Source organism: Erithacus rubecula (assembly GCF_903797595.1).
Source record: "Erithacus rubecula genome assembly, chromosome: 21".
Taxonomy (NCBI): Eukaryota; Metazoa; Chordata; class Aves; order Passeriformes; family Muscicapidae; genus Erithacus; species Erithacus rubecula.
Window position 1 is genome coordinate 5,837,295 of NC_136673.1, and position 24,803 is coordinate 5,862,097.

At 57.7% G+C, this 24,803-nt stretch overlaps 1 protein-coding gene across 3 annotated transcripts; it reads right to left on the reverse strand.

The window, feature by feature from the left end:
* Positions 1–343: 343 nt before the first annotated feature.
* SH2D3C (SH2 domain containing 3C) lies at positions 344–24,723 on the reverse strand. 3 transcript variants are annotated; one of them, XM_079324131.1, is made up of 12 exons: positions 24,606–24,723; positions 22,001–22,655; positions 17,498–17,537; positions 6,905–7,033; positions 6,166–6,614; positions 4,371–4,495; positions 3,514–4,091; positions 3,160–3,275; positions 2,819–2,990; positions 1,999–2,110; positions 1,155–1,361; positions 344–1,041 (listed from the first exon to the last, which is right to left on the reverse strand). In XM_079324131.1, the coding sequence occupies exons 1-12, from the start codon at positions 24,643–24,645 to the stop codon at positions 866–868; spliced, it is 2,799 nt and encodes a 932-aa protein (XP_079180257.1). In that variant the 5' UTR covers positions 24,646–24,723; the 3' UTR covers positions 344–865. The 3 variants fall into 3 exon arrangements, with proteins under 3 accessions (XP_079180257.1, XP_079180258.1, XP_079180259.1); XM_079324132.1 differs by lacking the exons at positions 22,001–22,655; positions 24,606–24,723 and adding an exon at positions 20,874–21,145; XM_079324133.1 differs by lacking the exons at positions 17,498–17,537; positions 22,001–22,655; positions 24,606–24,723 and adding an exon at positions 13,307–13,490.
* Between the last annotated feature and the right edge of the window lie 80 nt (positions 24,724–24,803).

Below are 24,803 nucleotides of genomic sequence, written 5' to 3' on the forward strand. Positions count from 1 at the left end.
CTGCTCAGTGGTGCTGCGGACAAGAGCAATAGGTAGAAACTGATGCAGGAAGTTCCACCTGAACACAAACAAAAACTTCTTTACTGTGCAGTGACCATGCACTGGAACAGATTGTCCAGAGAGGGTGTGGAGTCCACAGGGAGGTTGGACCAGGTGGCCCACTGTGTTCCCTTCCAACCTGAACCATTCTGTGATCCTGTGACACCACACAGCCCTCCTCAGAAGGGACTGGACCCCATGGGGTCTGGGGTCAGGTTCAGCATGGTGTTCCCCCCACCAGCCCTTCCCATGCTCTGCTTCCCTGGGGGGTTCCTTTAAAGGACACCCACAGGACAGGGTCCCCTTGAGGAACAGGATAAAAGTTTATTGTATGTAAGAACCAAACCCATGAGATATGTACATGTATTTACATGACAAAATGAATAAGCCTAATTATTTACAACAAGGACCATCCTTCACAAGTCTGTACATCAAGAAGTAATTGTGAAAATGTATTTACACACAGGATCCAGCAGCTGTGGGCAAGATGGAGATGGTAAAAAACAAAACCAAAGGGTGAGGTGAGGGACACCATGTAGTCATGGACCTCAGCAGGGCTGGGTATGGAGGCTGGTGCTGGTCTGCCCAGACACTGTCCCCACTCTTCAGAGTAGCACCCCTGGCTTGTCGTGTCCTGAAGAGGTGGCTGGCAGATTTTGAGGCAGCTGCTTTTCCTCCTCTTTGTCTCAAAACTGCCAACCTGTGCCTCAGTGCCTTTCTGGGCCATCTCTCCTCCTGATGCTGGCTGTCTGCTCCGTTCCCTTGCCCCACAGCCACTGGTGGGAGGCAGGCTGGGAGCTGGGGGTTTCCGAGGCCCTGGGGGGGTTTACAGCTCGCTGAAGCGCACTGCTGGCTCCAGCTTGTGGGACAGGGCAGTGAGGACCTTGTCGAACTTCTCGTAGCGCTCAGCCTGGCTGCTCTCAGCCCCACGGCTGCCCCAGAGCAGTCGCAGCTGGAACTCGGTGCTGAAGACTTCCAGCAGCTCTGCTTTGCCCTGAAAACCTGCAAGAGGGAGAGTCAGTTCCTGGGATGGCATCCCCTGCACCTGTGGGTGCTGCAGCTGCACACTGGGAATGTGGCAAAGGGAAAGGGACTCTGCTGTCCCTACTGCTTACCCTGCAGCTTCACCTCAGCATTGGTGTGGTAGAGCCCACCATGGTGAGCCACCAACCGTGCTGCCTCCAGGTGGGCCATGACCACCTCCACGCCGTTGTCAGTGGCCTCCCAGGGCTCGGGGCTTTCCGTGAGAGCCTCGTCCCGCTCCAGGAGAGTCACAAGGGGTATGATGTGGGGAAAGGTGGTGTTGGTCAGCGGTGGCCCTTCTGTGGAGAGAGGCACTCTTAGGACCCCGCGTGGCCCCGTGACCCTGCACCCCCTCCCCATCTCCCTGTGGAGTGCTCATGTGGCCAAACGCTGCCATGGCACCAGGCTGTCACTGTGCTCCCAGGAGAGGCTTTAAGGCTCAGCTGGACACAGCAGCTGCTGTGTCTATTCGATTGCTGTGCCTGGGGCCACTGCCTCATCCAACACCAGCTCCTCCCAGCCAGGGTTTCTGGCCGTGCTGGGAAGGGAAAGCTGATGGCCATGCTCAGGTTGCATTTCCCAGGGCTGCAATGAGGAGCAGGTTTGCAGACCACAGGGCACCAGGCATTAGAGACACATGGCTTTTCATCTTTCCAACTGACTGCCAAACCTGTCCCTTGGTTTGGCACTCACTGCCATGTGAGCACGATGGTTTGGCTCAGCTGCTGGTTTTATTCAGTTATGAAATGCTTCCTTGGGAAGGAAAGGGCAAACGAGGCCAGATGGGTTCTGCTGAGTGCTGGGGTGGTTCAGCAGCCACAGGGTGTCTGGCACTAGCTGGGAGAGGGTCAGAGCTCTCAAACTCAAAATGAGGCCATGCCCAAACAAAAGTGGGAAAGAGAAGGCAAGTAAGACAAAGGGAGTTGCTCCTGTTACCTTTCCCTTCATTCAGGCTCTTCAGGAATGGCTTAAGCTTCTTCTCATAGAGGATTGCACCCTCTGTGTGTCGCTGCCGCAGCACCATCCAGGTCTGCTCCAGCCGGGCAATCTGAAAGGAGATGGGGCAGGTAGAAGGTGCAGGGGGCAGCACAGCTTCCAGGCACAACAGCCTGACCCTGGAGCCACAGTCCCCAGCCTTGCACACAACAGTGCCTGCTGCTCCCAAAAACAGCCTCCTCCACCAGTGCTCATGGCCAGACACACCACTGCTCTGGCACTGAGGCTGGGCTTAGGATTTCTCCCCCTGCCCGTGCCCCAGGACAGCAACTTTCCTGCGTCACAGTGGCCTTGAAGATGAGATGCAGGGAGGGGGCAGCCATTCCACCTCCTTTGTGCAGGCAGGAAGCAAGACTTCCCAGCTGGGCTCGATTTAAAATTGAATTTTAATCTCCTTTCATCTTCCAAAGGGAGCAGTGTGGCCCGGAGACGCTGCTGCCACAGCCTTGAGACTGATTTGTATTGTACTGGAGGGCAGATTCATTTCCTCCCAGGAACACAGCCCAGCACAAAACAAAAAACCCAACCACTGAAAAACAATTGGATCCTGGCGGGACTAGGCTGTCTGCTCTGTGGAGGGGATGACTCTTCCCCTTCCCTGCTTGCATCCCAGCGGATGTGGCCCCATGCTGCCTACCCGGGGCATTTTCTCCTTTCACCCATCCCAGTGACTCTTGGAGCTGCAGGACACAGGGAGAGGGATGCATTTTGAGCTAGGGGCTGAGCCCAGGCCATGAGGACTGAAGGAGTGTCTCCATACCTGTGTCATTTCCAGGGCGCCCATTACAGCTGCAAAACTGAACATGTTCCCCATGGTGCTCTTCAGCTCGGCAGCCAGCTGGATGGTTTTGTGGAGCAGGGCTGCCCGCTCCTCCGTGCTGCCTGTGCAGCCCAGGATGTCCACAGCGATCATGATGGACATGGTGTGAAACCTGCCAAGGGGCAAGACACAGAGCAGGGTCAGCACAGGGAGGGGGATGCTCTGGGGGCTTAGACAGGGCTCCTCCTCTCCCCTCCCCTGTGCCAGGCTGGGAACACCCAGGGGAGCTGGACCAGGCCAGGCCAGGCCAGCGGGCTCACGTTGGCCATGCTGTGCCGTACCGTTCCAGCAGGTCCAGGCGGAGCTGGTGGCCGTGGGGAAGGGTGAGCAGCTCCATGCCAGAGCTCACCCCCATGAGCCGCTGCATCTCTACTGTCACACCCAATATCCGGGCAACCTGGCAAGGAAGGGGAAAGCTGATTAGACCTTTAATTGAGGAAAGGCTGAAGTGTCCTCGAGCAGTCTTTTACCCCAGCCCAGCCTCTGCCTGCCCTGGCTGATACACCAGGGCAGAGCCCAGCAGGGATGCTCCACTGCTCAAGGGTTGCCTGATGTTTGGGGACGCACTGATCCCTGCCAACCAGGATCAATTGGAGGCAGCAGTGCCCATCCCTCCCTCCAGGCCCTGGCCATACCAGGCAGTCCACTTTGGTGATGTGTTTGGCCAGTGTCTTCACGTCCACCTCTGCCAGCAGTTCTTTGACCTTCTTTAGCACAGTCATCTCCAGAGGTTTGTTATCCAAGGGGATGAGCAGGGACTGGAAGGCAGCAGGATTGAAGGAGGAGGTTGTTTCCATGGTGGGGAGCACAAAGCCCTTAAAGTCCAGCTCTGCTTTCAGCCTCTGCCCTGCCTCTGCTTCCCCAGAGCTGTTCTCCACAGTCCCTCTCTGTCCCTGCTCCACCTTTAGCCTCTCCACGTAGCTCTTTGTTGGTAGCTGCTTGGTGTCGTGGGTGGGCCTGTCCCTGCTGATGGGTGAGGAGGGGTGCAGCTGGCAGTAGTGCCCCGTGTCTGGGTCACTGTAGCTGTTCACAGAGGGAGAGGGGGAGGCACGGGCATAGCCATGGCAAGGGGTTGAATGGGAGCTGTGGGCAGGGTCTGGAAGAGGTTTGCTGCTGTTCCCATGGCACAGTTGGGGTTCACTGGACCTTCTTATGACTGGAGAGGCTGGGGTGATTCCAGATGCTTGGCAGGCATGTGGCTTTAGCCGTGTGACTGTAGGGAGCAGAAGAGACATTTATCAAAGCCTGAAGATGCACACATACATACATAGGGATTGCAGAAGCAGCAGCCCAGGGACATGGGGCTCAGGGAAAGCCCCTCTGCCAAAACAGAACAACCTGGTCCCAGGACAGCTGCACAATGATGCAGCAGAGGACTGGCTGAGGTCCTGTCCCTAAGATCACCCTCCTCAGGTCCCTGCATCACAGCAGTGCCAAGTCCAGGCTGATCCACACCCCACTGTCCCCAGAGGGATGGAGGGGCAATGCCTACCTGTGCTGTAGGCGGGTGATGCTGGGTTCTCAGAGATGGGGGACATTGGGGAGTGCAGGTCCTGGATCTGGTCCACGCTGACAGCACAGTTGCGAATGATGTCTCTGTGGTGGGGCAGGGACACGCTGGGGAGGGGGCAGAGGGCACAGGTTAGTCCCTTAAAGCAGGGCCCAGGCAAGCAAGAGAGAGTTTGCTGCCCCAACACCTCCCCTGGATCATCACCTCCTTTCACAAATACCCAGAACAAGCTCAGCTGGAGCAGTGAGTAGTCCCTGCAGCAGCTGGGAGCAGAAGGGGTCACTACCCACTGACCCCCATAAATCAGACAGACCTGCCTGCAGGTGCTCTGGTTCTACAGACAAGAGCAGAGCAATGCAACAGTATGCCACACCAAGCCAAGGTACTTGGGATGGGATGAGTTTGGTCCACTCCAGGGTGCTGTGAGGAAGTGAATCTAGCAAAGAAGTCATGGACAGTAGTTTTCTAGGGTTGTACTGCAAAGTTACCACTAACACTGTGCTATTCTATTTCTACCTGGGAGCTGTGTTGGGCTGGTTAGGTGAACTGTTGCTCTCACCCAAAACTTAGGAGAGCTAGAAAGTGCCTGGAAATGGGACTTGGGAAGTTACACAACAAGCAACAAGGTCTTGGGCAGGTGGGGCAACAAGTGGTGGCCTGATGCAAACACTGTTTGTCAATGGTGCTGCAAAAGATGTTGAGTGCAGGGAAGGTTGCAAGGAGTTATGGCAGGTAATTCACTGCCCTCCCTGCCGTAGGTGAGGGCTGGGCTGCTGTGATGTGTTTGGTTTTGAGCACTGTGCCTCAGCAGTGGGAGGAGGATGGGACAGCAGTGATAAGGGATTTGGGGAAAATGTGAGTGATGAGGAAAGACTGATGGATCTGGGCTCTTCTTCTGGAAATACATATGCTCTTCTGGAAGTCTGAGTGTTTTCTTTTTCCCAGCCATAACAGTTGGCTGCCTGTTTTCTGCTGGTGCATTCTCATCCTGCCCTTGGGCTCAGAAGGTCAGGGTGGTGAGAAAGCAGCTTGGCTTAACAACAGGCTGTGTCCTGCTGGAGGCAGGGCTAGATGGGTCTGCCCTTGGCTGCTGTATGTGAGGATATGTGTGTGGCCCTGCCTTCCCTACAGGGCTCTGGGCAGCCTGGGACTGCCAAAAGAGAGCCATACAAAGGAAGTCTCCTCCTCCACCTCTGGAGAAACCCAGCTGGCCAAGGTTAATGTGAACAGCTCAGCTTTGTGAAGGCTGTGATCCAGGATCTGTGCAGACTCCATCAGCACAGACACATCAGTCTCCTCCTGCCCATCAGGCTTTCAGCTCTGCTTGGTAACTCCTTGAAAATGCTGAATGGAAAGGGCTCTGAAACTAAAAGGGCCATTCAAAACCCAAACAACAAATGCTGCCTTGGTGTCTGGGACTGACTTTCCTCTCATGTTTGCCTGGGAAAGCTCAGCTCCATGGCTCTAACAAGCCCTGACGTGCTGGTAATCCCGGACTGGATGATTGTAAAATACTCTCTGGCTTCTGGCCTGTGATGCTAAAGTCATGTCTGCTCGCTGGGCGTCTGCTGTGGTAGCTCAGCATGGCTGGCAGCCAGCCTGGGAGAAAACCCCAGTTCCAGCTGAGTACTGGTTCTTCTCCCCATGCCTCTGCTGGTCTCTCTCTTCCATCCCTGACCCTCAACCTCTGCTCTGCACCCAGAGATGGAGCATGCCCTGCCTCATTCCTGAGGCTGATCCTCTGCTTAGCTGAGCTGGGATGAGACTGCACACTCACCTGGTCGGGCACCCCTCAGCCCTGGTGATCTTGTCTGCGGTCAGGCCGTCTGTCATGGTGATGCTCCTCCTCTTGATGTGCCCCCCTTTCTGGGAGGAGGGGCTGTGGGGTCCCCCGTGTTTCCCATTGGCCAGCCCATAGCTGGCTTCCAGGTAGCGCAGGGGGAAGGTGCGGTTGATGGGGCAGTAGATGATGGCCCCACTCTGCTCCGAGATTGCCTTGCGGTTGCCCACGTAGAAGCGGACGAGGGCAGGCACGTTATCAAAGCTCTCTTGCTCAAAGAGGTACTGCACGTGGGTATGGCCATCGCTGGACTTGACCGTCACCTTGTTGATCTTGAAGTGCAGCGGCTCGTTGCGCCAGCGGCACGTCAGCACGTAGTCACCCAGGCTGGTCAGCGAGTCACGGATGAGGAAGTCGCCATTCCTCTGCACGAGGCTCTCGGACACCTGTCAGGGGGACAGGGCACAGCTCAGCCACAGCCACGCTGGATGGAACACAGGGCATGAGTGGATGCTCTGCCTGGGTGTTATCTGGGGCACTGCTCGTTCACCTTGCCCCCAGCTCTGAGCCACAAGAGGGCATTTGCTGTGGCAAAATCAGGCAGCTCAGAGCTAATGAAGTCCCTGACCAGATAATTCCCAGGAGGACAGGCTGGTGCTTCTGTGTGGCCTCAGAGTGTTCTCCCACAACATTCCAAGTAAAGGGTGCCCTGAGCCACCCACCCTGCCCGTCTCACCTCCCGGGGGATGCGGCCGTGGTACCAAGCATGGCTGCGCAGGTCGGTGCTGCTCAGCTTCAGCTCCTCTTCCAGCTCCTTGTGAAGCTTTTCTGGTGATGAATCAAGGATGTATTTCTCCTTGGAGAACTGTACAGGAGAAGAGAGAGTGTCAGGCAGTGCAACAGTGTAGGGACTGCACTGGGGAGGGAAGGGCTGGCAGGATCCCCATGTGGGGACTGTGGCACCTGCCAGGAGCACAACTGTCCCCACAGGCCAGGTAACTCAGCTGTGTGAGGATTACTGCTTGTGGCAAAGGATGTGGTAATGTGCCTGTTGATAGCCAGATCCTGTCACCAGGAGCACTTGGAGGGTCTCCTGGTGGCATGTCCCTGTCATGCCTGGCCACCCTGTGCCTGGTGTGCTGCTCCTCTGCCCCAACTAAGAGCTGAGTGTGGGTGGGCAGGAGAAAACCCCTTAAACATCTCTGGGGCTGAACTGCCATGAGAAGCACTCTTTCAGGAAGAAACCTGCATTATTGCTTTTCCTTTAAACATCTACTGCAAAGGGTTAACTGTGCTTAGCCTGATGGCAGCATAAACAGTAATGATAAATGTAAAGGGAACCTTCTGCATCGAAATTAGCTTTTAGAAATTAGCTTTCACCAGCACTGGTGCACCTGAGCCTGGAGGATGCAATCTGCCCCCTCCTTTCCCCTGGAGAGATAAGGGATGATGGCTTCATGTGTCTGTTGGCTGGAGCCTGCCTGCCTCCCTCCCTGCCTGCTGCTGGGCCAGTATTCCCAGAGGGCAGCTGCTGGCCTGGTGGAGCCAGTGGATGTTTGGGGATGTGAGCACAGGTTTGGGGTTCCTGTGTGCTTCACATGAGGCCAGTTCTGGTTGACACAATAGATTTGAGGTGATCCAGATGCATGATGGAGCAGGGCCTGGGAGCCAAGACTCCTGGGTTCCCTCCATATCCCAGATGTGTGGTGTCCTGAGAGGGGGATATGTGTACCACTGCCATGGGCTAAGAACTTGGATGAGGCTACTGGGGTGCCCTGTTCCTCTGCTCCCATGACAGCAGAGGTGGCTGGGTGCCCTGGCTCACCTCTGGTGGCAGTGCCAGCTGTAAGAAGGCAGCGAGGGCTGGCCCAGCTCCTGGTGCCTGTTGGGGCAGGATCCTGATATTGTCTCACAGGACAGGCACAGGCTTGAAGCTCTGCTGACACTGCTCTGGCACTGCCAGAGGAGCAGGCTGGCACTCATGGCTGGCCTTGTGTGGTAGCTGGTTCCCTAGAGCATAGGGGGCTGCAGCCCCCTGCCAACACCTCAGGGATTTGCCTTGGAGCTGGCCTCTTTGCTCAGTGCCTCATCCTCTGTGTCCTGCATTGATTCCCTCTGCTCCTCTACAGGTTGAGAACAAGGGGAAGTGCAGAGCACTGTGCTGCTCTCCTGCCTTTTACCCACTGCTCTTGCTCAGCCCCTGACCCCAGCCCTCTCCTTCCCCTGGAGAAGATGTTCCATCCCTAATGGTAGCTGCATTCATTTGCCAAACCAGGCAGAGACCCTGTCCTGGGGACCCTGCTCCAGCCTGGGGAGATGGAAGGAGGCAGTGGCCAAGGGCCTGTGCACTGGACTGTGCTCTCCAGGGCTTGCCCTCACTAGCCTGGACCTGCCTTTATTCCTCCCTTCCCAGCTCCTGTCAAATCAAAGGTGGTGGGGGAGCGAAAGCAGCCTATGAAAACAGTGTGGATTGAACTCTGACTTGCTCATCCAACCGTGTTTATTCTCGCTGTGAGAGGGTCCTATTGACTGGAGCTGCAGGGATGTGTGGATCGTCCCCCCCTGACCAAGGGCTGCAGAGAGCTGAGCACTTGCTGCTGCTCTGGGCCCTCCTGGAGACAAAAGCCACCCGGTGCTGCTGAGCCCGATTAAAAATAAATGGTGGCTGGTGGATGCTGCAGGGGTCCAGCTGCCTCCTGGGGGGCCCAGGCCGAGCAGATGCTGTTTCCATGGTGACAAATCCATCACCACAGAGCAGACCTGGCTTGGCCAAGGGGTGGTGGGGGAACCCTGACTGCAGCACCTTCTCTGTGACAGGGCTCCCCCAAACTCTGGGGCATCACGGGACCCCCAGGAACCTCTGCAGTTTGTGTAGGTGAAAGCCATCAGAGCTGAGATGGAGCAGTCTGGATTACAGCTCTACCCCCCACCACCCCTGGAGCAGGGATTAGTGCCTGTTCTGCTAAGCATTGTACATCTGGGTTTTCCTCCAAATCCTCCCCATGCAAATGTGTGGGGTAACAAAAACACAAGCCCAGCTGAGCAGTGCCCGGTGTCTCCAAGCCCAGATTTGGGCAGCAGCTGGCTGGCATCCATGCCAGGAGCCAGGAGCTAAGCTAGCAGGAGAGAACAGAAGGTTTGGGAGAAGCAAGGAAGGTTTTGCATCTTGCAGATGGGGGAGGGACCCCAGCTGTGAACAGAGGGTGTCAGGAGCCACCTTCTCCAGCCATGTGGAGGGCACTGTCCCTGCCTGGGCAGTGAAATCCCACCCAATCTTCATGGCCACTAAGAAACCACTGCTTGGAGTCACTGTCAGGCTATAATGGCTGGGGAGGCAGCATGAGATCATGAAGAGCCTTTTTCCTTGGTGTGATGTAACTGAGACTAGTCCTTGCTGTGAGTCTCACACTACTCCCACATGCTGCCAAAATCACCAGGCTGCTCCCCTTCTGTGTGCGAACTGGGCTCCCCACGAGCCCTGGGTGCAAAGACCCCTGTGCTGAGGAGAGCCATGTTTCCCTGGTTTCAGACACCCCTGTGCTGAGGAGGGCCGTGTTCCCCCTGGTTTCAGACACCCCTGTGCTAAGGAGGGCTGTGTTTCCCCTCAGTGCAAACACCCCTGTACTGCAGAGGGCCATGTTCCCCTGGTTTCAGACACCCCTGTGCTGTGCAGGGCCGTGTTCCCCTGGTTTCAGACACCCCTGTGCTGTGCAGGGCCGTGTTCCCCTGGTTTCAGACACCCCTGTGCTGTGCAGGGCCGTGTTCCCCTGGTTTCAGACACCCCTGTGCTGTGCAGGGCCGTGTTCCCCTGGTTTCAGACACCCCTGTGCTGAGGAGGGCCATGTTCCCCTGGTTTCAGACACCCCTGTGCTGGGGTGTTCCCGTGAGCAGCGCCCATCTCCCCGCTCCGTCGGGAGCTGTCTCGGGGGCGCGGCGGCGCTGGCACGGCTGGCGTGGCACGGCTGGCGTGGCACGGCTGGCGAGGCGGCGCTGCCAGCAGCGTGTGAGCGGATGTCAGAGCGCTCCAAAGGCGCCGCTTGGCGCTGCCGGCCGTGCCAAGGGAACGTCTGGAGACGCACGGCCCCGTGTGAGATGTTGTATACTAGTGTGGGCTGGGTGTGGGGAAAAGCCTGGACTCTCATCAGCATCTGGCTGCAGTGCATGGTGCTGGGCTCCAGCATGAAGAACCCCAAGGCATCTTCCAGCTGAGCAGGAAGAAATGGGGATTAGAGCAGTTCTCCAAACCAGCCACACCAGACAAACCAGCTCAAAATCTGCCAGAGATGATGCCAAGCTTTGCTTGAGGAATCCCAACCAGCAGCCAAGCTGGCTCGACTGGAGAAAGGAGAGTGCCCTGACGGGCTGTTTCACAGTCCTGGGGCTGGGGAATCCTCTGGAACAGCCATGCAATGGGGCAGCTGCCATGAGAAGGCAATTCCTGAGGCTCTCCATCCCTTCCTGCTTCCCTGACTCTCTGTGCTGCTTTCTGGATGAAGTGCTTCCCAGCTGAATGGCAAGGACTGGAACTGTTAGTGGAAGGGCAAGAGCTGCAGGGATGGAGGGTGATGATGCCTGTGGTGTGTATAAAACAGCAGCTGTCACTCTGCCTGCTCTAAGGAGAGCTTCAAAGGCTGGCATTTGGCTTTCTATCCTTGCAGAGGTAATCTTATGAAACTGGAGTGATTTCCATTCTGCTTTCCTGCTCTCCCCTCCCAATGTGGAGGAGTTGCAGATGAGAATGAAGTCAGCTTGGAGAGCAAGGTGTACTCACACCCCACCCTGCTGATAACATCTGACTAACCCCAAGGCACCAAGCACATCTGTTTTCCCTCCTGCTCATGCTGCCTACCTGTGCTGGGACCTCGCTAGGGGAATCCCAGCCCCTTCTGGAGTTCTCCACCCCTGCCCTGGCTGCTGAAGCAGCTCTGGGGCCTGGGAAGCAGAACTGTGAGGAAATGGAGTAACAAGCCAATGGGAACAGGTGACTGGGGAAATCCACAGTCTTGTATGAGGGGTCTTCTCTGCTTCCTCCACACCTGGCAATGTGCTACTTCAGTGCTGTATTTTGGAGCAAACATCCTTGCTGAGCGTCATTGCAAACCCATGAACCATTCTCCCTGCCTGATGCAGGACTGCTGCACTTACCAGTCCAGGCACCACCCAAACATGGTTACTCCACCCAGCGTGACCACAAGAAAATCCCACCACAAACAATCCCCAGGTTGTTATGGGCTTGCTCTCAGTTTGCATGTCCTGCTGTGAGCCAGTCTGTCCTGCTGATCTTGATATCCATATGGAAATTACCTGTTCCTCTGTCCTCTCTTGCAATGAGTCTAGAAATCCAAATGGCCTCTGAGAAGGCATCAGCCTATCTGCCCTCCTCATAGGCAACTTAAAGCATCTCTTGGTTATGTTACATCTCCATTAGTCCCCACTGAAGGCAGATCTTGGCTCAAGATCTTTGTTCTGGAGTTCAAAGCCCTTCCTAAGACTAGTCCTAGCTATCCTCATGGTCTCCTCTCCCCTTGCCCATGCTCCTTTGTGGCAGCTCTGGAGCAATTCTCTCTCACTGGCAGGGGTGGGGTGCAGCTGGGGTTGATGGTCAGAACATCTGGGTGCTCTAAGGTGGGACAAGCACCCCAGGTTGTGTGGTGGGGTGGTGGAGTATGCTGCTACTGCTACCCCAGGGGAGCAGGTCTCCAATGCAGTGATGATGTGTGTGTATACACACATTTCCATCCATCTATATATTACTTATCTCACTCCAAGACGGCGGCAGCGGCTGCTGCTGCATCCCTTTTCGGAGCTGCTATTGGCCAGAAATGATGTCAGTGCTTCCCAGGCTGGGTGCACCGCCATTGGCGGTGAGCAGGGATGCGGCTGTCAGCTGGAAGTGCTCCAGTCATTCATGGGGACTTCAGTGTGTGTTTGCTGGGCACGCTTGGACACAAATAGATGGTGAAAGATCTGGCAGAGACAGGTGAGCACTTAGGGCTTCACTTTTAACTCGTTCTGGGGTTGGGATGGAGTGTCCTTCATCCCTTCTCACATCCCCACATGAGAGCCAGATGCTCACCTGTCCCTCCCTTGTTCTGGCAGCAGCTGGCTGAAAACACCCGCTCACCCCCTGCAATGTGCAGCCCAAGGGCATGTCCCCGTGTTTCTCAGTGGCCTTTGGACAACTGGAAAAAGCTCTGCTGCTTTTCCCTCTTCACCCCCACCAGCAATCAAAATCCCTGGCTTTGCGCTGAGATCAGCCGCAATCATGACAAGACTTGAAATGCTGCTTCTGGGCTCCGTCTTACCCAGAATAATCTCTAAAGCTCAGCACCTACCTCGCTCAGCAGGAATACTAAATAAGACTGCCAGCTCTCTTGGCTGCCGGCTCCCTTCTAACTTGCAGTATACTAGAGCTCGTGCTTCAGACCAGAGCCTGCTCAGCTCCTGCAGTCCTAAACACCTTTGCTCTCGAACTCAGTAAATGAGGAAACCAATTCCCAGCACCATTCCCATCTTGTGCGAATGCTAGAGTCCAAAAATAGGACAACTAGACTCATGCCCAGACAGTGGCAGTTTTGGAAGCATCACAGGACAGGTGACAGATGGATCCCAGCTTTCTCCCACTAGTCAGACCTGTGCAGTGCAGCACAGAGATGGACACCCGGGCCAAGAAGCTGCATGCTCATCTGGGCTCCATCTCCCTCCTCTTCCCAGTGATGCTCCGGGCACATGCCACCTTTTGAGGGATGCTAAACGCTCCCCTTCATTGAGGTCTGCTGCAGGTGAGAGCTTCCTGCAGAGACTTTTCTGCCTGTCAAAGCGCCGGTCTGGTGGGATGTGGTGCCTTTGATGGGTGTCCCTGGCTGCAGGGGAGCCCATCTCTGCCCCCGACCCGGCGCTCGGCTCACCCCGCGCTCGCTGCCGCCCCGGCGCGCTGCTCGCACCAGCTCCGTGTGAGCGGGGGCACCGCAGGGCTCTCCGGGGATGCTCCCCGCTGCACCCGGAGGTCCAAACAGCCCCCGGCGGGTGCGTGCCCGAGGGTGCCCCGCACGCTTCCCCTCCCGCCGCCTTCCCCACGCGTGCGGCTGCCCGCCGAGCGCAGGGCAGCCGGCACGGTCCCAGCGCCGCCCCCGCTCACCTGCACCTGCATGAAGGAGCCGCGGTAGAAGCAGCAGGCGGCCGCGGACAGGGCGCTCCACAGGCTGCAGCGCTCGGTCATGGCGCGGCGCGCCCGGCGGGGGCTGCCCCGGCCCGGGCTGCACCGCCGCTGCCTCCGCCGCCGCCGGGCTTCAATTTCAGCCGCTTCCCCGATTACCTCATCCCTTGTCGGCGGCGAGGGGCGGGCACGGTGCGGCAGCTCCGCCCCGGCCCGCCCCTGGGGCCGCCCCGGCTCCGGGGAACCGGGGAACCGGGGAAGCGGCACCCGGGGGGGAAGCGGCACCCCGGCTGTGTGCGCCCTGCGGGGGAACTGGGAACCGGCTCCTCCGAGGGGAACACACGCTCCCGTGGCACAAAGGGAACCAGCAGCCCTGAGGGGATCGTGCGCCCCGGCTGCCTGTGCTCTGAGGGGAACTGGGAACCAGCTCCTCCGAGAGGAACCGGCACTCCCATGTCGCAAAGGGAGCAGGCATCCCTGAGGGGATCAGGCATCCCTGAAGGGAACCGGCAATCCTGTATTGCAAAAGGGAAGCAGCATCCCTCAGGGTATCAGGCACCCCGGCTGCCTGTGCCTTGAAGAGAACCGGCACCTCTGAGAGCATCGAGCATCCCTGAAGGGAACCCGCAAGCCGAGCCCGTGCCCGGAGTGGGACTGGTTTCTCTGAGGTGACTCAGCGCCTCAGAGGGGAACAGACAGCCCTGGGGGGAGCCAGCAGCCCTGGCTGCCGGTGCTCTGAGAGAAACTGGCTCCTTTGAGGGGATCAGACAACCTGAGGGGACCCAGCACCCCTTTTCTCCCCATTCCAAATCTGCCTGCTCCTCCTCAGTGATGCCCATGGGTCAGTGGCAGCCTCATCCCCTCCTGCCCATCCTGTCTTCCTTCACCCCCACGTGGTGATACCTTTCTGGGGGACGCACCAGTGCCCACCTCACATGGCAGGGAGCCGGCTGCCTGTTTCCTGTGTAGGCTGTCTCTGACTTGTGTTTAATTAAGGCTCTGCTTCAGTTTAATTAAGGCCACAGTATCACGTATGGGATGTGCAAAGCAGCACTGATGACTCAAAGCATTGCTCCAGCCTTGACTCTTGAACAAATGCCCCAAAACCCTGCCTGAGCCCACTGCCAGCAGCTGCTCTGTGCTGGAGACAGGCTCCCCAGCCGTGGTAGTGACAGGGACCTACACCTTGCTGTTCTCCCTCCTCATCTGTCCTGCACTGCATGGCCTGGATTTGGCTGTGCTTCGGTAGCTGGGAGTTCAGCCTCCCATCTGCAAAGTATGTCCTGGCCCAAGGAGCCCCACGCCTCCCAGGCGACGCTGTGACCTCAGAGAGGTATTCCTGCTGCCACCAACCACAGAACCCTGCAGCCTTCCTGCTAATTAATTCAAACGAGCCCCTCATATTACCAGGAAAGGAGACAGCATCCAAGGCTGATGAGATACAGGTCCCTGCTTGAGCAAGCAGCTCTTCTGTGCAGAACAAAGAGCTCAGAGGCGCTGGCCGGGCTCTTGCTCTGCCCCTGGTTTTGCAGGGGAGAGAGGAGACAGGAGGGCAGCATGGCTGAACAGCAGGACAGGGCTGAGGCATGGAAGAACTGGTGGCAGCACACAGCCTGCAGGCAGGGAACATGAGGCAGCAGGTCCCATGGGTCCCAGGGGCGTCTGCAGCCCCACCAGCTTCGGCAGGGAGCATGGACTCTCCTCCTCACCTCCTGCCTGGGGCTGAGGGACACAGCAGATGGCACCGTGCTGCTCCAAAAAGATGCAATGGTGAATCATCCTCCTGCCAGGGATTCTCCCCTGTGATGGGCTCCAAGGCTTCCTACTGAGGCTTTTACCAACAAGCGAGTGGGAGCCTCACAGAGTGCTGCAGGGTGAAGTCCTCTAGCTATGACTGCCCCTCCTCACAGAGAATCTGAAAATCCCTGACTGAGCTCTCATAGGATGTGTGACAGCTTTACTGGTTGCTGCTCTCCCAAAGGGTAATGTCTTTCTGCAGCTCCTTCACCTGCACAAAGGTCAAAGCTGGGGTGGCTGGGATGTTGAAACAGAGAGCTGGGCGTGCAGATCCCCAGGCAGCTTAGAAATACCTGCCCTCAGGCTATTATTAAAGCACATTAATTACCAAGTGCTTATTGATCCTGGCTTTCCAACCCTCTCTAGCTCCCGGTTGCACATCTAATCAGGCCAGGCTTGGTGGTAGGAGCACCAGCCCTGGCTGTTTTGCAGCTGAAGCTCAAGGGCTGATGTTTGGCAGATCCTAGGTGCACACCTGGACACACCTGCCTGTCAGCCTTTGCTCATGAGGGTTCTGCAATACATCTTCTCCCTCTTCCTGACTCTCTCCTACACTGGCTCTTTTCTTCCTGTCTTTCCTTTGCTCACCCCTCACCAGTGTTTCCCCTCTGCTTGTGTCCCTCCCAGCTACACTGAACAGTGGCAGATCCCATCCCCATCCTCCCCTGCTCCAAAGGCAGGCACGGCAGCCTCTTTCCCACCCTAAACCCTGCAGGACCTGGGGCTGAACACTGCTGGGTGCTGAGCACCCTGCAGCTGCACGGGCTGCCAGCCAGGCACAGCGCCTGCAATCAGCTGGAGTGTCCCTGTCATCCCGGTCACTCACACTCCAGATAATTACTAATTTGACTAAAATAGCTCTTGTCACTGCAGCCATCAGTTGCTTCTCTGACCAAAGGGAAGTGGTGTATAAATCACAGCCCATAGCCTCTTTCTGGACACCATGGGGATGGATGAGAAATAAAGACCAGATAGCTCTGGATCTGACTGGATGATAGGGAATTCTGGCTCACCAAAAAGAATTTGATCCCAAAGGCAGAGCCATATCCATTGCTCTCCATCTGTATCGTTTCAGTCTGTTAAATCATGAGCTGTAAGATGTATCCATCTCTGAGTGCACACACTGACAGTGCCAGGGAAAACACCCCAAACTATTCTGTTCCTCTCCTGCCCTCACAGGACTTGCCTGTGCGAGCAGGAGTTTCTCTGCACATCCTGAGGTCCCTATGCCAGGGCCCTTCCCTGCAGAGGCCAGTATTGGCTTTGCAGGGGAAAATGAACTACATCACAGCCAGACCCAATACGCCCAGTCAGAGCTTTGTTGTCCTGGCACACATCCCACTTCCAGCCCTGTGAACTCCCATTCTGCCAGTCCCACATGGCTTAAGGGCACAGAGAGGAGAACATCCCACCCGCGGGATCGCTCTGCTGCACGTCAAAAACCTCGTCTGACCCCAGTGCCCAGAGGCTGCCAGCTGCCAGACTCGGCATGTGGGGTCCTCATTAGCCCCAGGGATGGATGTGCAGGGAGGTGACCACTGCTGGAAGCAGCAGATGAGCTCAGGGTCCACCCAGCTCTCTCCCAAGCTTGCCAGTTGGTGCTATGTCTGGCTACAGCCACCATCAGGAGCCCCAAATCCAAAAGCTGAAGGTTCAGGGCTCTGTGCTAATTAGACCACCCAAGCTGGGCACCTCAAGTCACTTCTCAACAACCTCAGTGGCAGACTAGGGCAACTGGACTCAGGAAGCTCCAACTCTCCTTAAACAAACACCCCAAAGGCCACGACATGGCAGTGACCACCCTGTCACTTCAGTGGGTTGCAGTGCTCTGTGCCCAAACCTCAAAGCACCCCTGCCACTGCCCCTCTGTGCCTGCCCGGCGCCCCATTGTGCCAGCAGCCTCCTGCAAAAGGGCCGCTCTCCTCCAGAGCCAGGCGCCTCACTAATGAATTTCTGGCCAGACATGAAGAGTCCTCAGGAATGTTAATAGTTTGCTGGAGGATAAGCAAAAGATTTGGAGAGATTTACACCAACTTTCATGTGACAGCCACGAAAGTGGCTCAAACCCTTCCGTTGCTTTACGTGGGGGCAGAGGGAGAAGGCTGCGTCTGTGGGCGTTCACAAGTATCTGGGAACATGAAATGCAAGCAGCTCCTGTGGGAACAGCATTGGGGCGACCATGGGGCTTGTGTCTCCTCTGTATTGCCTGGCCTTGCCAGAAATATGTTCCAGAGCCAAAGAGAGAGCCCAGAAGGGAGGAGGGGTGCAGAATTGAGCAGCCTGCTGGTGTAAGATCTGGACAGTTTCAGGGCCACCATCCCCTCTCCACCCCTGGCACCCAGCTGGGACAGGATATGATCAAGGTCTGTTTCTTACCTTCACGTATTCACTGCCAGACTCCAGGCCATCGTGGTGGCTAAAAGGAAGAAGAACAATAAAAATACATAAGTAAAGGGCAGTAAATTGTGATGTTCGGGTCAAAGGCAATAGTGACACAGCTGGGGGAGCTGGGGTCTGTGCCCTTTGTCTTGCCACGGTGCCAAGAGCATGGCCATGATTTGGGAGAGGTTCCCAGGGCCCCAGCACTGTTCCTGCCTGCTCTGTGCCCACTCTCAGCACGGGGCTTATCCTCCCTAATGCGATCAGGGGAGAATGAGGCCTTTTTAGAGGATATCACCCCAAATCGGCTTGGGACCGTGTGAGCTGAGCCAGAGAGACCCAGCAGCCAGGCTGGGGTCCCTGCAGGTCACAGTGCTGGGGAAACATGTCAAGCTGGGGGCCCCTGTTCCCTGGCAGAGCTGCATTCCCAGTAGGCAGCTGTTGGGACACACCATCCAGACAAGCATTTCTGACGTTACAACTTTGTGTGACCCTACAGAATCCAAACTCACACCAAAGCTAGGCCTGAACTGTGATGAACTGTCCCAGACTGGGACAACTTTTCATGCTGGTATAAGTCCAGGTATGTGTCCATATGGAGGAGTCCTAGGGGAAGAAAAGGAGAGAGGCTGTAACAGCCTGAGCTGGGATGTGCTACCTTGAGGTCTCACCTTTCAGAATGAAATACAAAAATCCAGATGTCTTTAACCAGAATCCAGAGCCTGCTGCCTCTCCAGTGCCAAGCTTCAGTATGAACAGCCCGCTGTTTGCCAAGGCTGTTTGTCTGAGTACAAGGCAGCAGCAGGGGCTTGGGGACAGCAGGCTGCCACACCAGGACAGGCAGCTGAACTAAGGAATAACCAAATCTAAGGTCATCAAAGACCTGGGATGTGCCTTCCCTGCCAGGAGTCACCTCATCAGACACATACTGGGAACTGCTGAGGGTCCTGCACACAACTGCTCTCTGAGACCCATGTTAGTAGCAACCCTGGGGAGCCAAATTCCTCCTCTGTGGTTTCTCTCCAGTTGAAAGTGGTGCCTGGTGGCCTCCCCAAAGGGAAGCAGGGATAGCAGAAGCAACCACTGCCAGACATTTTTCCGCTGGACATGCCCCATGGTGTTACAGTTTGTTGTGACAAGGTCTACATGAGTCCCTCGTACTGACCAGCTCTCCAGAAGACAATTCCCACTTCTGGAACCCTTGGAAGTCTATAAAAAATGTGTGGATGGGCACCTCATGCCTCAGTTTTCCCCTCTGTAGAGGTGCCTCCAGGGAGGTTTTGGCTGGCAGTGCTGCCACAGGGTCTGCAGGGAGTGTCAAGAGTCATGCACAGCATTTAAGGACATGATTTAGTGCTGAACATAGCAGAGCTGGCTTGATGTTTGGACTCAATTTTAGTGGCATTTTCCAACCTTAGAGATTCTGTGACTCTCCAAGCCCACATTGCAGAAACCACAACCTTTGGTGTCCAGCTTGAGAAGGGAATAAAAGGGCTAGAAATCAACCCCATATTTTTGGAGGTGAAGAAAATAGCAGAGCATTTGGGAGCGGGGATGGATGCAGACTCCCCTGGGCAGCTGTGGGCTGCCTGCCCACCCCAGCACTGCTTCCCCAGCCTGTTTGCCCTTCACACACACGCTGCAGAGCTGCCTGGTGCTGCGAGAGCCGTGAGAAAAACCGGCAGGAGGACGGGGGGCCTCTGGGCAGGAAGCTGGGAGCATGGGAGCAGCTGGGGGACGCAGCGAGGGCCCAGGCAGGAGAGGCCCCAGTGCCGGGGAAGGGCAGCAGCTGGGACCGCAGCCCCCCTGGTTCTGCACATTCCTGGAGGAAACAGCATTTTTGGGGGCAGACGAGCGCCTGGGAGAAATTCCAGGGCTGCCTTTGGAGTGCGGCCGTGGCTGAGCTGCTGGGACCCACAGCTGCAGCAATGGTGCTGGGGAGTGGGGGGCTGGTGGGGTGGCTGCTCCCTTTGGGCTCGGGAAGGCATCACTATGATTTGAAGATGTGCCAAGCTCCAGGCTGGCTGCTGGGAACAGTCCAGGAGGATCCTGTGGGTCCTGCCCAGGTTTGAATCCTAGGCTCTGCTTTCCTTGGGACACTGGTGCAGGCTGTACCCCAGGGGAGCCAAATTGGGGCACCTCATGTCTCAGTTTCCCCTCTGTAGAGCTGTCTCCAGGGAGGTTTTGGCTGGCAGAGGGGTCTGCAGGGAGTGTCAGGCAGTGCCTGCGGGAAGTGGAGTTTCCGTGCCTCACGCACGGCCGTGCACAGGGAAACCGAGTCACGTCCGCCCTGTGACCTGCCAGCGGTCACCTCCCGTTAGTCAGCGTGTCCCTGCTGCAGTCACAGCCACCGCCTTGCTCTGAGCAGCTCCACGGGCTGGGTGCCACTCCCTGTCCCACAGCAGCACAACTTCCCCGCTCACAGGCCAGATTCTGGGAAAGCCCTCCTGCCTATGAGCATCCTCAGCCCACCCTGTTTGGGGGACTGTCCTTACCAAAAATACTCCAGGGGAATACTCGCCCCAGGGCCATATTTGTTCCCCCCCCATCCCCAGGGAACATGCTGCTGCCATGGCCTGGCAGGAACAGACTGTCCCCATCCCCAGGGATGTGCCTGCACGGGAGGAAGGGCTGGGGCGCTGCATTATCCCGGTCCCACTTCCTCCCACCCGCCCCGCAGCAGGGCCTGGCCTTGGGATGGCTCTGGCAGACACGGCTGCTCCCTGAGCCAGGGGCTGAGCCAGGGGCTGTGCCAGGAGCTCCGGTTAGAGTGTGGAGGGGCAGAAATAACCCTGATGCTGAAATAAACCTGTTCTCTGGTCACTCTCGTGCCTCAGTTTCCCTGGCAAGGGAAAAAGGTGTAGCAAGGTTACACTCATCATTGGGGAAGCCCCACAGGATGCAAAAAGCACTTGGCCCCCAATTTTTGGGAACCCATTCCCCAGATTCAAGACATCAATGTGACCCACCCATATCCCGCTGCCGCTTGGCTCCCAGCCACGCTGGCCTGGGATCTAAGTCATTTCTGGAAGACAGAGGGTGAGGGACAGAGGCACAGACCCTCCTCGGGGACTCTCTGTCACTGCTGGACTCTGTGCCCACCGAAGGATGTGGCAGTGCCATCAGCCCCCCAAACCTCCGAGTCTCCGGCCCCCCGAGCTGTCCGCAGCCCCTGGCGCCGGGTCTGCTGCGGTTCCAGCAGCTCCTTCCTTGAGGAAAACACCACCACGGGCTGGGGGCCTCGGCACACGAGCAGCGGCTCGCCTCCGAAGTTTCGTGCCCTCCCCAAGCAAAGCCCCTTCCCAGCCTCTCCCTCCCCATCCCCTCGCCGTGCCGGGGTGCGAGGGGTGGCCGGGGGGGCAGAACCCCTTACCTGCCCTGTCCCAGGGTGGGGAACCTCCTGCCCAGCGCTGTCATGGGCCCTGCGGGATGCAGCCTGCGCTCCGGGATGGGGAGAAGCTCTCCCGCGCTCTCCCGCCTTGCACTGAGCGTCGGGACTTCGGGGCGCGCAAGGCGGTGGCGGACCCTCCTCCTTCCCGTCCCAGCCCTCCTCCGGCCCACCCTTCGGGCCGGCAGGAATGTGTGGCCGGCACAGCCCGGATCCCACCGCCGGCACGGGTTTCTCCTCATCGTCCCGCTCCCGGGACCACCCGGACCTCCCGTGTCGGGAAAAGGAGCCCCCGGCCCCGGGGCGGTGCAGGGGGAACAGGGACACCGGGGGCCACTTGAGTGCAGAGGGAGGAGAGTCAGGCCAGGGAAAGGGGGAGAAATGTTTTCGGCAGAAATTTGGAGTCGCCTTTGCCTGTGTCCCAAGTTCTGCACACAGGGCTGGGGTAGCATTTGGCCCCTTATGTCTAAATGCCATGGGGCTGGGGGATAAAAATCCCTCTGGTTGATTCTGCGGTCAAAACCCGCCCCCCCCCAAAAAATCCATCCGTCATCTCAGAGGGCTGAACCTCCAAATTCCCGCAGAGAGGGAGATTGTGCCTGGAGTGCGGCGTTTGTGCCCAGAGTGGGGGTTTACTGGCAGGTGATGAAATGGGGGCAGAGTGTCTGGTTTCAGGATTTACCCCCGTGCCATGGGAGAGGCAGTGCTGCTGAGCAGAGGGGTAGAGGACAGAGGAGGTGGAAAAGAGGAGAGTGAGAGGCGGAGGAGGCTGTAGCAGTGCTGGTGAGAGCTCTCCGCAGCAGCTCGTCCTGGTGCTGGAACGCAGCCGCCGCAGGACAAAGAGATGCCGGGGCAGAGCGGGGTTGCGAGATGTTTCCACCCCGTCCGGAAACAGGAGGGAGCAGAAATCCCACAGGAAACCTCGTTCCCATGGAGCCGCTGACCTGACCATGCTCCAGCTGTGCTGTCCCACCGGCCAGGTGCATCCCGCTGGCACTGTGGGCACGGGGGACATTGCAGTGACCCTGGTTTGTCCCAGCCCCCTCCTCTTGTCCTGGAGGGGCAAAATGGGGGGTCTTAGCAGAAGGCAGAGCAAATCTCAAGGGTTATACCTGTCTGCAGAGATCTTGTCCGAATGCTCTTGTCCCTTTTCCAGCAGATCCCCATCGGTGGTCTCTGCTCCAGCTGCTGTGTCAGGGTTTGTGGTTGGGCTGGGGTTTGGAGCTAGGCTGGAGCTCGGTGCCTCTGTCCTAGGGCAGGAGACATCTCCCACAGGCTCCTGGTCTGTCCTGGCTATTGCTGCCTCCAGGGTGACCCCAGGTTCAGCGTCTTCCTCCTTCTGCTGCTCTGCTTCTCCAGCAGCCAAGGATGAATCTGTGCCTGGGCCAGGAGTGCTGGATATCTCAGGGCTTTTGAAGCTGGGGAGTGGGGCTGTCTGGGGGGTTTTGTTGCTGGGAGTCCCTTTCTCCCAGCAGTTCTGGCTGCTCTTGTCTTTGCCCAGGCTCTTCCCTGCCTTGCCCAGATTCACCCTGGGCATGGTGCCCATGTGGGAGTACATGTTCGACGACTGGGCGTAGGGGCCAGGGCTCTTGGGCACGGTGTTGAGATCATCCTGGGTGCTGTCAAAGGGCTCTCCCAGGAAGCCGTGGGGAGGTGGGAGATGTGGCCCAAGAGTCTCAGGAGAGCTGGGGACCACAGAGACACGCCGGAAGGTGAAGGAGCGGGGGATGCTGCTCAGGCTCCCAAAGCCTTTGAACTTGAAGAACTCTGGCGAGGAGAAAGGAGTGATGAGTGTGGGGTTACTGCTGGCACAGTGGGATGATGGGGAGGGGGAGGTCCCAGAGCCTCTGGTCTTGGGTTGGGGTGGGCGTGGGGCACTATGCAGCCTGATGTCACCCTGTTAACTGAAATCTGCAGTCCCAGATTGGCACGACATCCTGTGGTCTGGGGTGTATATGATGCTGCTTGAGGCATCTCTGCTGAGTACACAGGAACTCTGCCCTGGTCCTTCATGGAGCAGAAGTCTCCCGTGCCCTGGCAAATCTATTGGCTGCATCTTCCCACCACAGCTGAGGGGTGGAGGAAGAACCCAACCCTGGCAAGCAGGCAACTCTAGAAATTATTTCTGCCTGCCTACTTCCTCCAGGGAACTCTGGGCAGGGCTGTGCCCATCCCCACAGCCTCAGGGCAGGCCTGCAGGATGCAAGAAGGGGACACACGGCATCTCCCCAGGGAATGGGGTCCTGGACACATGTGACCTGCCCACATTTGCATGCCTCGCCAGCACGGTGGAGCAGGAACCAGCCACGGGCGCTGCTGCAGAGGGAGATAACCTCCCCACTTCCTCACCGGCCCCTCGCCAGCTCCAGCTGCCACCTGCAAGTGCTGAGCATGAACACGTTTGCCAGAGAAATATTTATAACTCCGGCGGGCGGCTTTGCATTTCACACCTCAGCCCCAGCTCAGCTCAGTGTGTCGCTGCAGCGCAGCCTTGGATGGTGCTGGTGCTGGTGCCAGTGTTGGTGTTGGTGTCAGTACTCAGGGTGAGCGAGCCTGTGGCTGCAGTGCTGTAGAGCAGTGCTTCCCTGCCAGCCCCAAGTGCTGTGGGTGCCATCAGGGGTTTTGCAATATTGATGCCGCCCTGGGGCTCTGCAAAGCAGGGCAGGAAACGACACGGTGCAGAGGTGCTGAGCAAGGACCCAGGGCTGCTGGGCCCTTGGAGTCCCACTCCAGCTGCCATCCATGGGCTCTGCAGGGCATTCCTGCAGCTGCACAGGGTGAAGGGGCTGCATCCCAAAAGCCCCTCTGCAAGGCAGAAACCTCTAGTCCTTGTGCAGTTAGAGGCAAAACTCCTTTGTGCTGAACATCCCCTTGGAGTCCAAGCATCTTCTGCTACCTGCTGCTCCTGGGGCTGCTGCGAGGTGGGAAAGGCAGCACTGGGGATTTTCCCCATTTCCCCACCACTCCACCACAAAGGAAAATCCCAGCTGGGACGGGGCTGAGGGTTTGGCCAGCAGAGGGGTCCCAGGGGAGCGGAGGGCCTGGCCCCCGTCTGGCGCCGGCCCCGCGGCAGGAATGCAAGAGAGCAGAGCACAGTGCTGGGAATGGGGTGAAGGCCACTGCAGCCTCCCCCCGGGCTCTGGGGGAAAGCTGAGGTCTGTGAGAAAGTGCAGAGCTCGCTCCCGGTGGGTATCGAGCACTTCCTCCCAGAAGAGCCGGTGGGAATCCATTCCCAGGCTCCCTCCCTGGCTCCTCTGTGTCATCTCCATCCCTGTGCTGCAGGAGCACCCTGGGGTGAGGGTCCTAGCCACCCCTAGCCCCCAGCACCAGCTCATACCCCAGCCATGCAGGCTGAAGGGTGGGATTTAGGCAGTGAAGACCCCCAAACCCTGCTGTGCATCCCTCGAGTCACATCCCAGCATCCAGCACAGGGCTGGGCTCCAGCAGACTGTCCCAGTCCCAGCACCCAGCTCCTGAGCCAGCATCCAGCCTTGTGGCTGGAAACCCCCAAAGCCCCTCACCCCAATGAGTTTCCTAACAAGAGCAGAGCCTGTCACAGCTCCAAACATCCCTGGATGGGATGATGCCATCCCTGGACGGGATGACCCAGGGAGCGTGTGAGCACACACTCACACTAACTCTCACACATCCTCCTACCCACCGAGATGCCCAGGTGAGCACCCCATTGCCCACCCACCCAGTCCCGTGGCCACTTACTGAATTTCTTGAAGCCCCGTCGTTTCTGGCCCTCGGCCATGGCTGTGCTGGTCGGACGCCGAGGGGACCAAGCGGGACAAGCCTGTAGCTGTGAAGCCTTTCCCTGCCCGCTCCTCCCTTCCTGCCCCCCCCAGCCGCCCTGCAGTCACTCATCGCTCGCTCAGCGTTTCCTCCCAGCGCTGCCGTCTGCTCCGGCCC

Excerpts from the sequence above, each read along its gene's own strand:
- SH2D3C (XM_079324131.1), bottom strand. The coding sequence starts at position 24,645 with ATGGCCGAGGGCCAGAAACGACGGGGCTTCAAGAAATTCA. Across the intron at positions 22,656-24,605 it reads ACGGGGCTTCAAGAAATTCA|AGTTCTTCAAGTTCAAAGGC; the intron begins GTAAGTGGCCAC and ends TCTCCTCGCCAG. Across the intron at positions 4,092-4,370 it reads ATCACCCGCCTACAGCACAG|TCACACGGCTAAAGCCACAT; the intron begins GTAGGCATTGCC and ends TGCTCCCTACAG.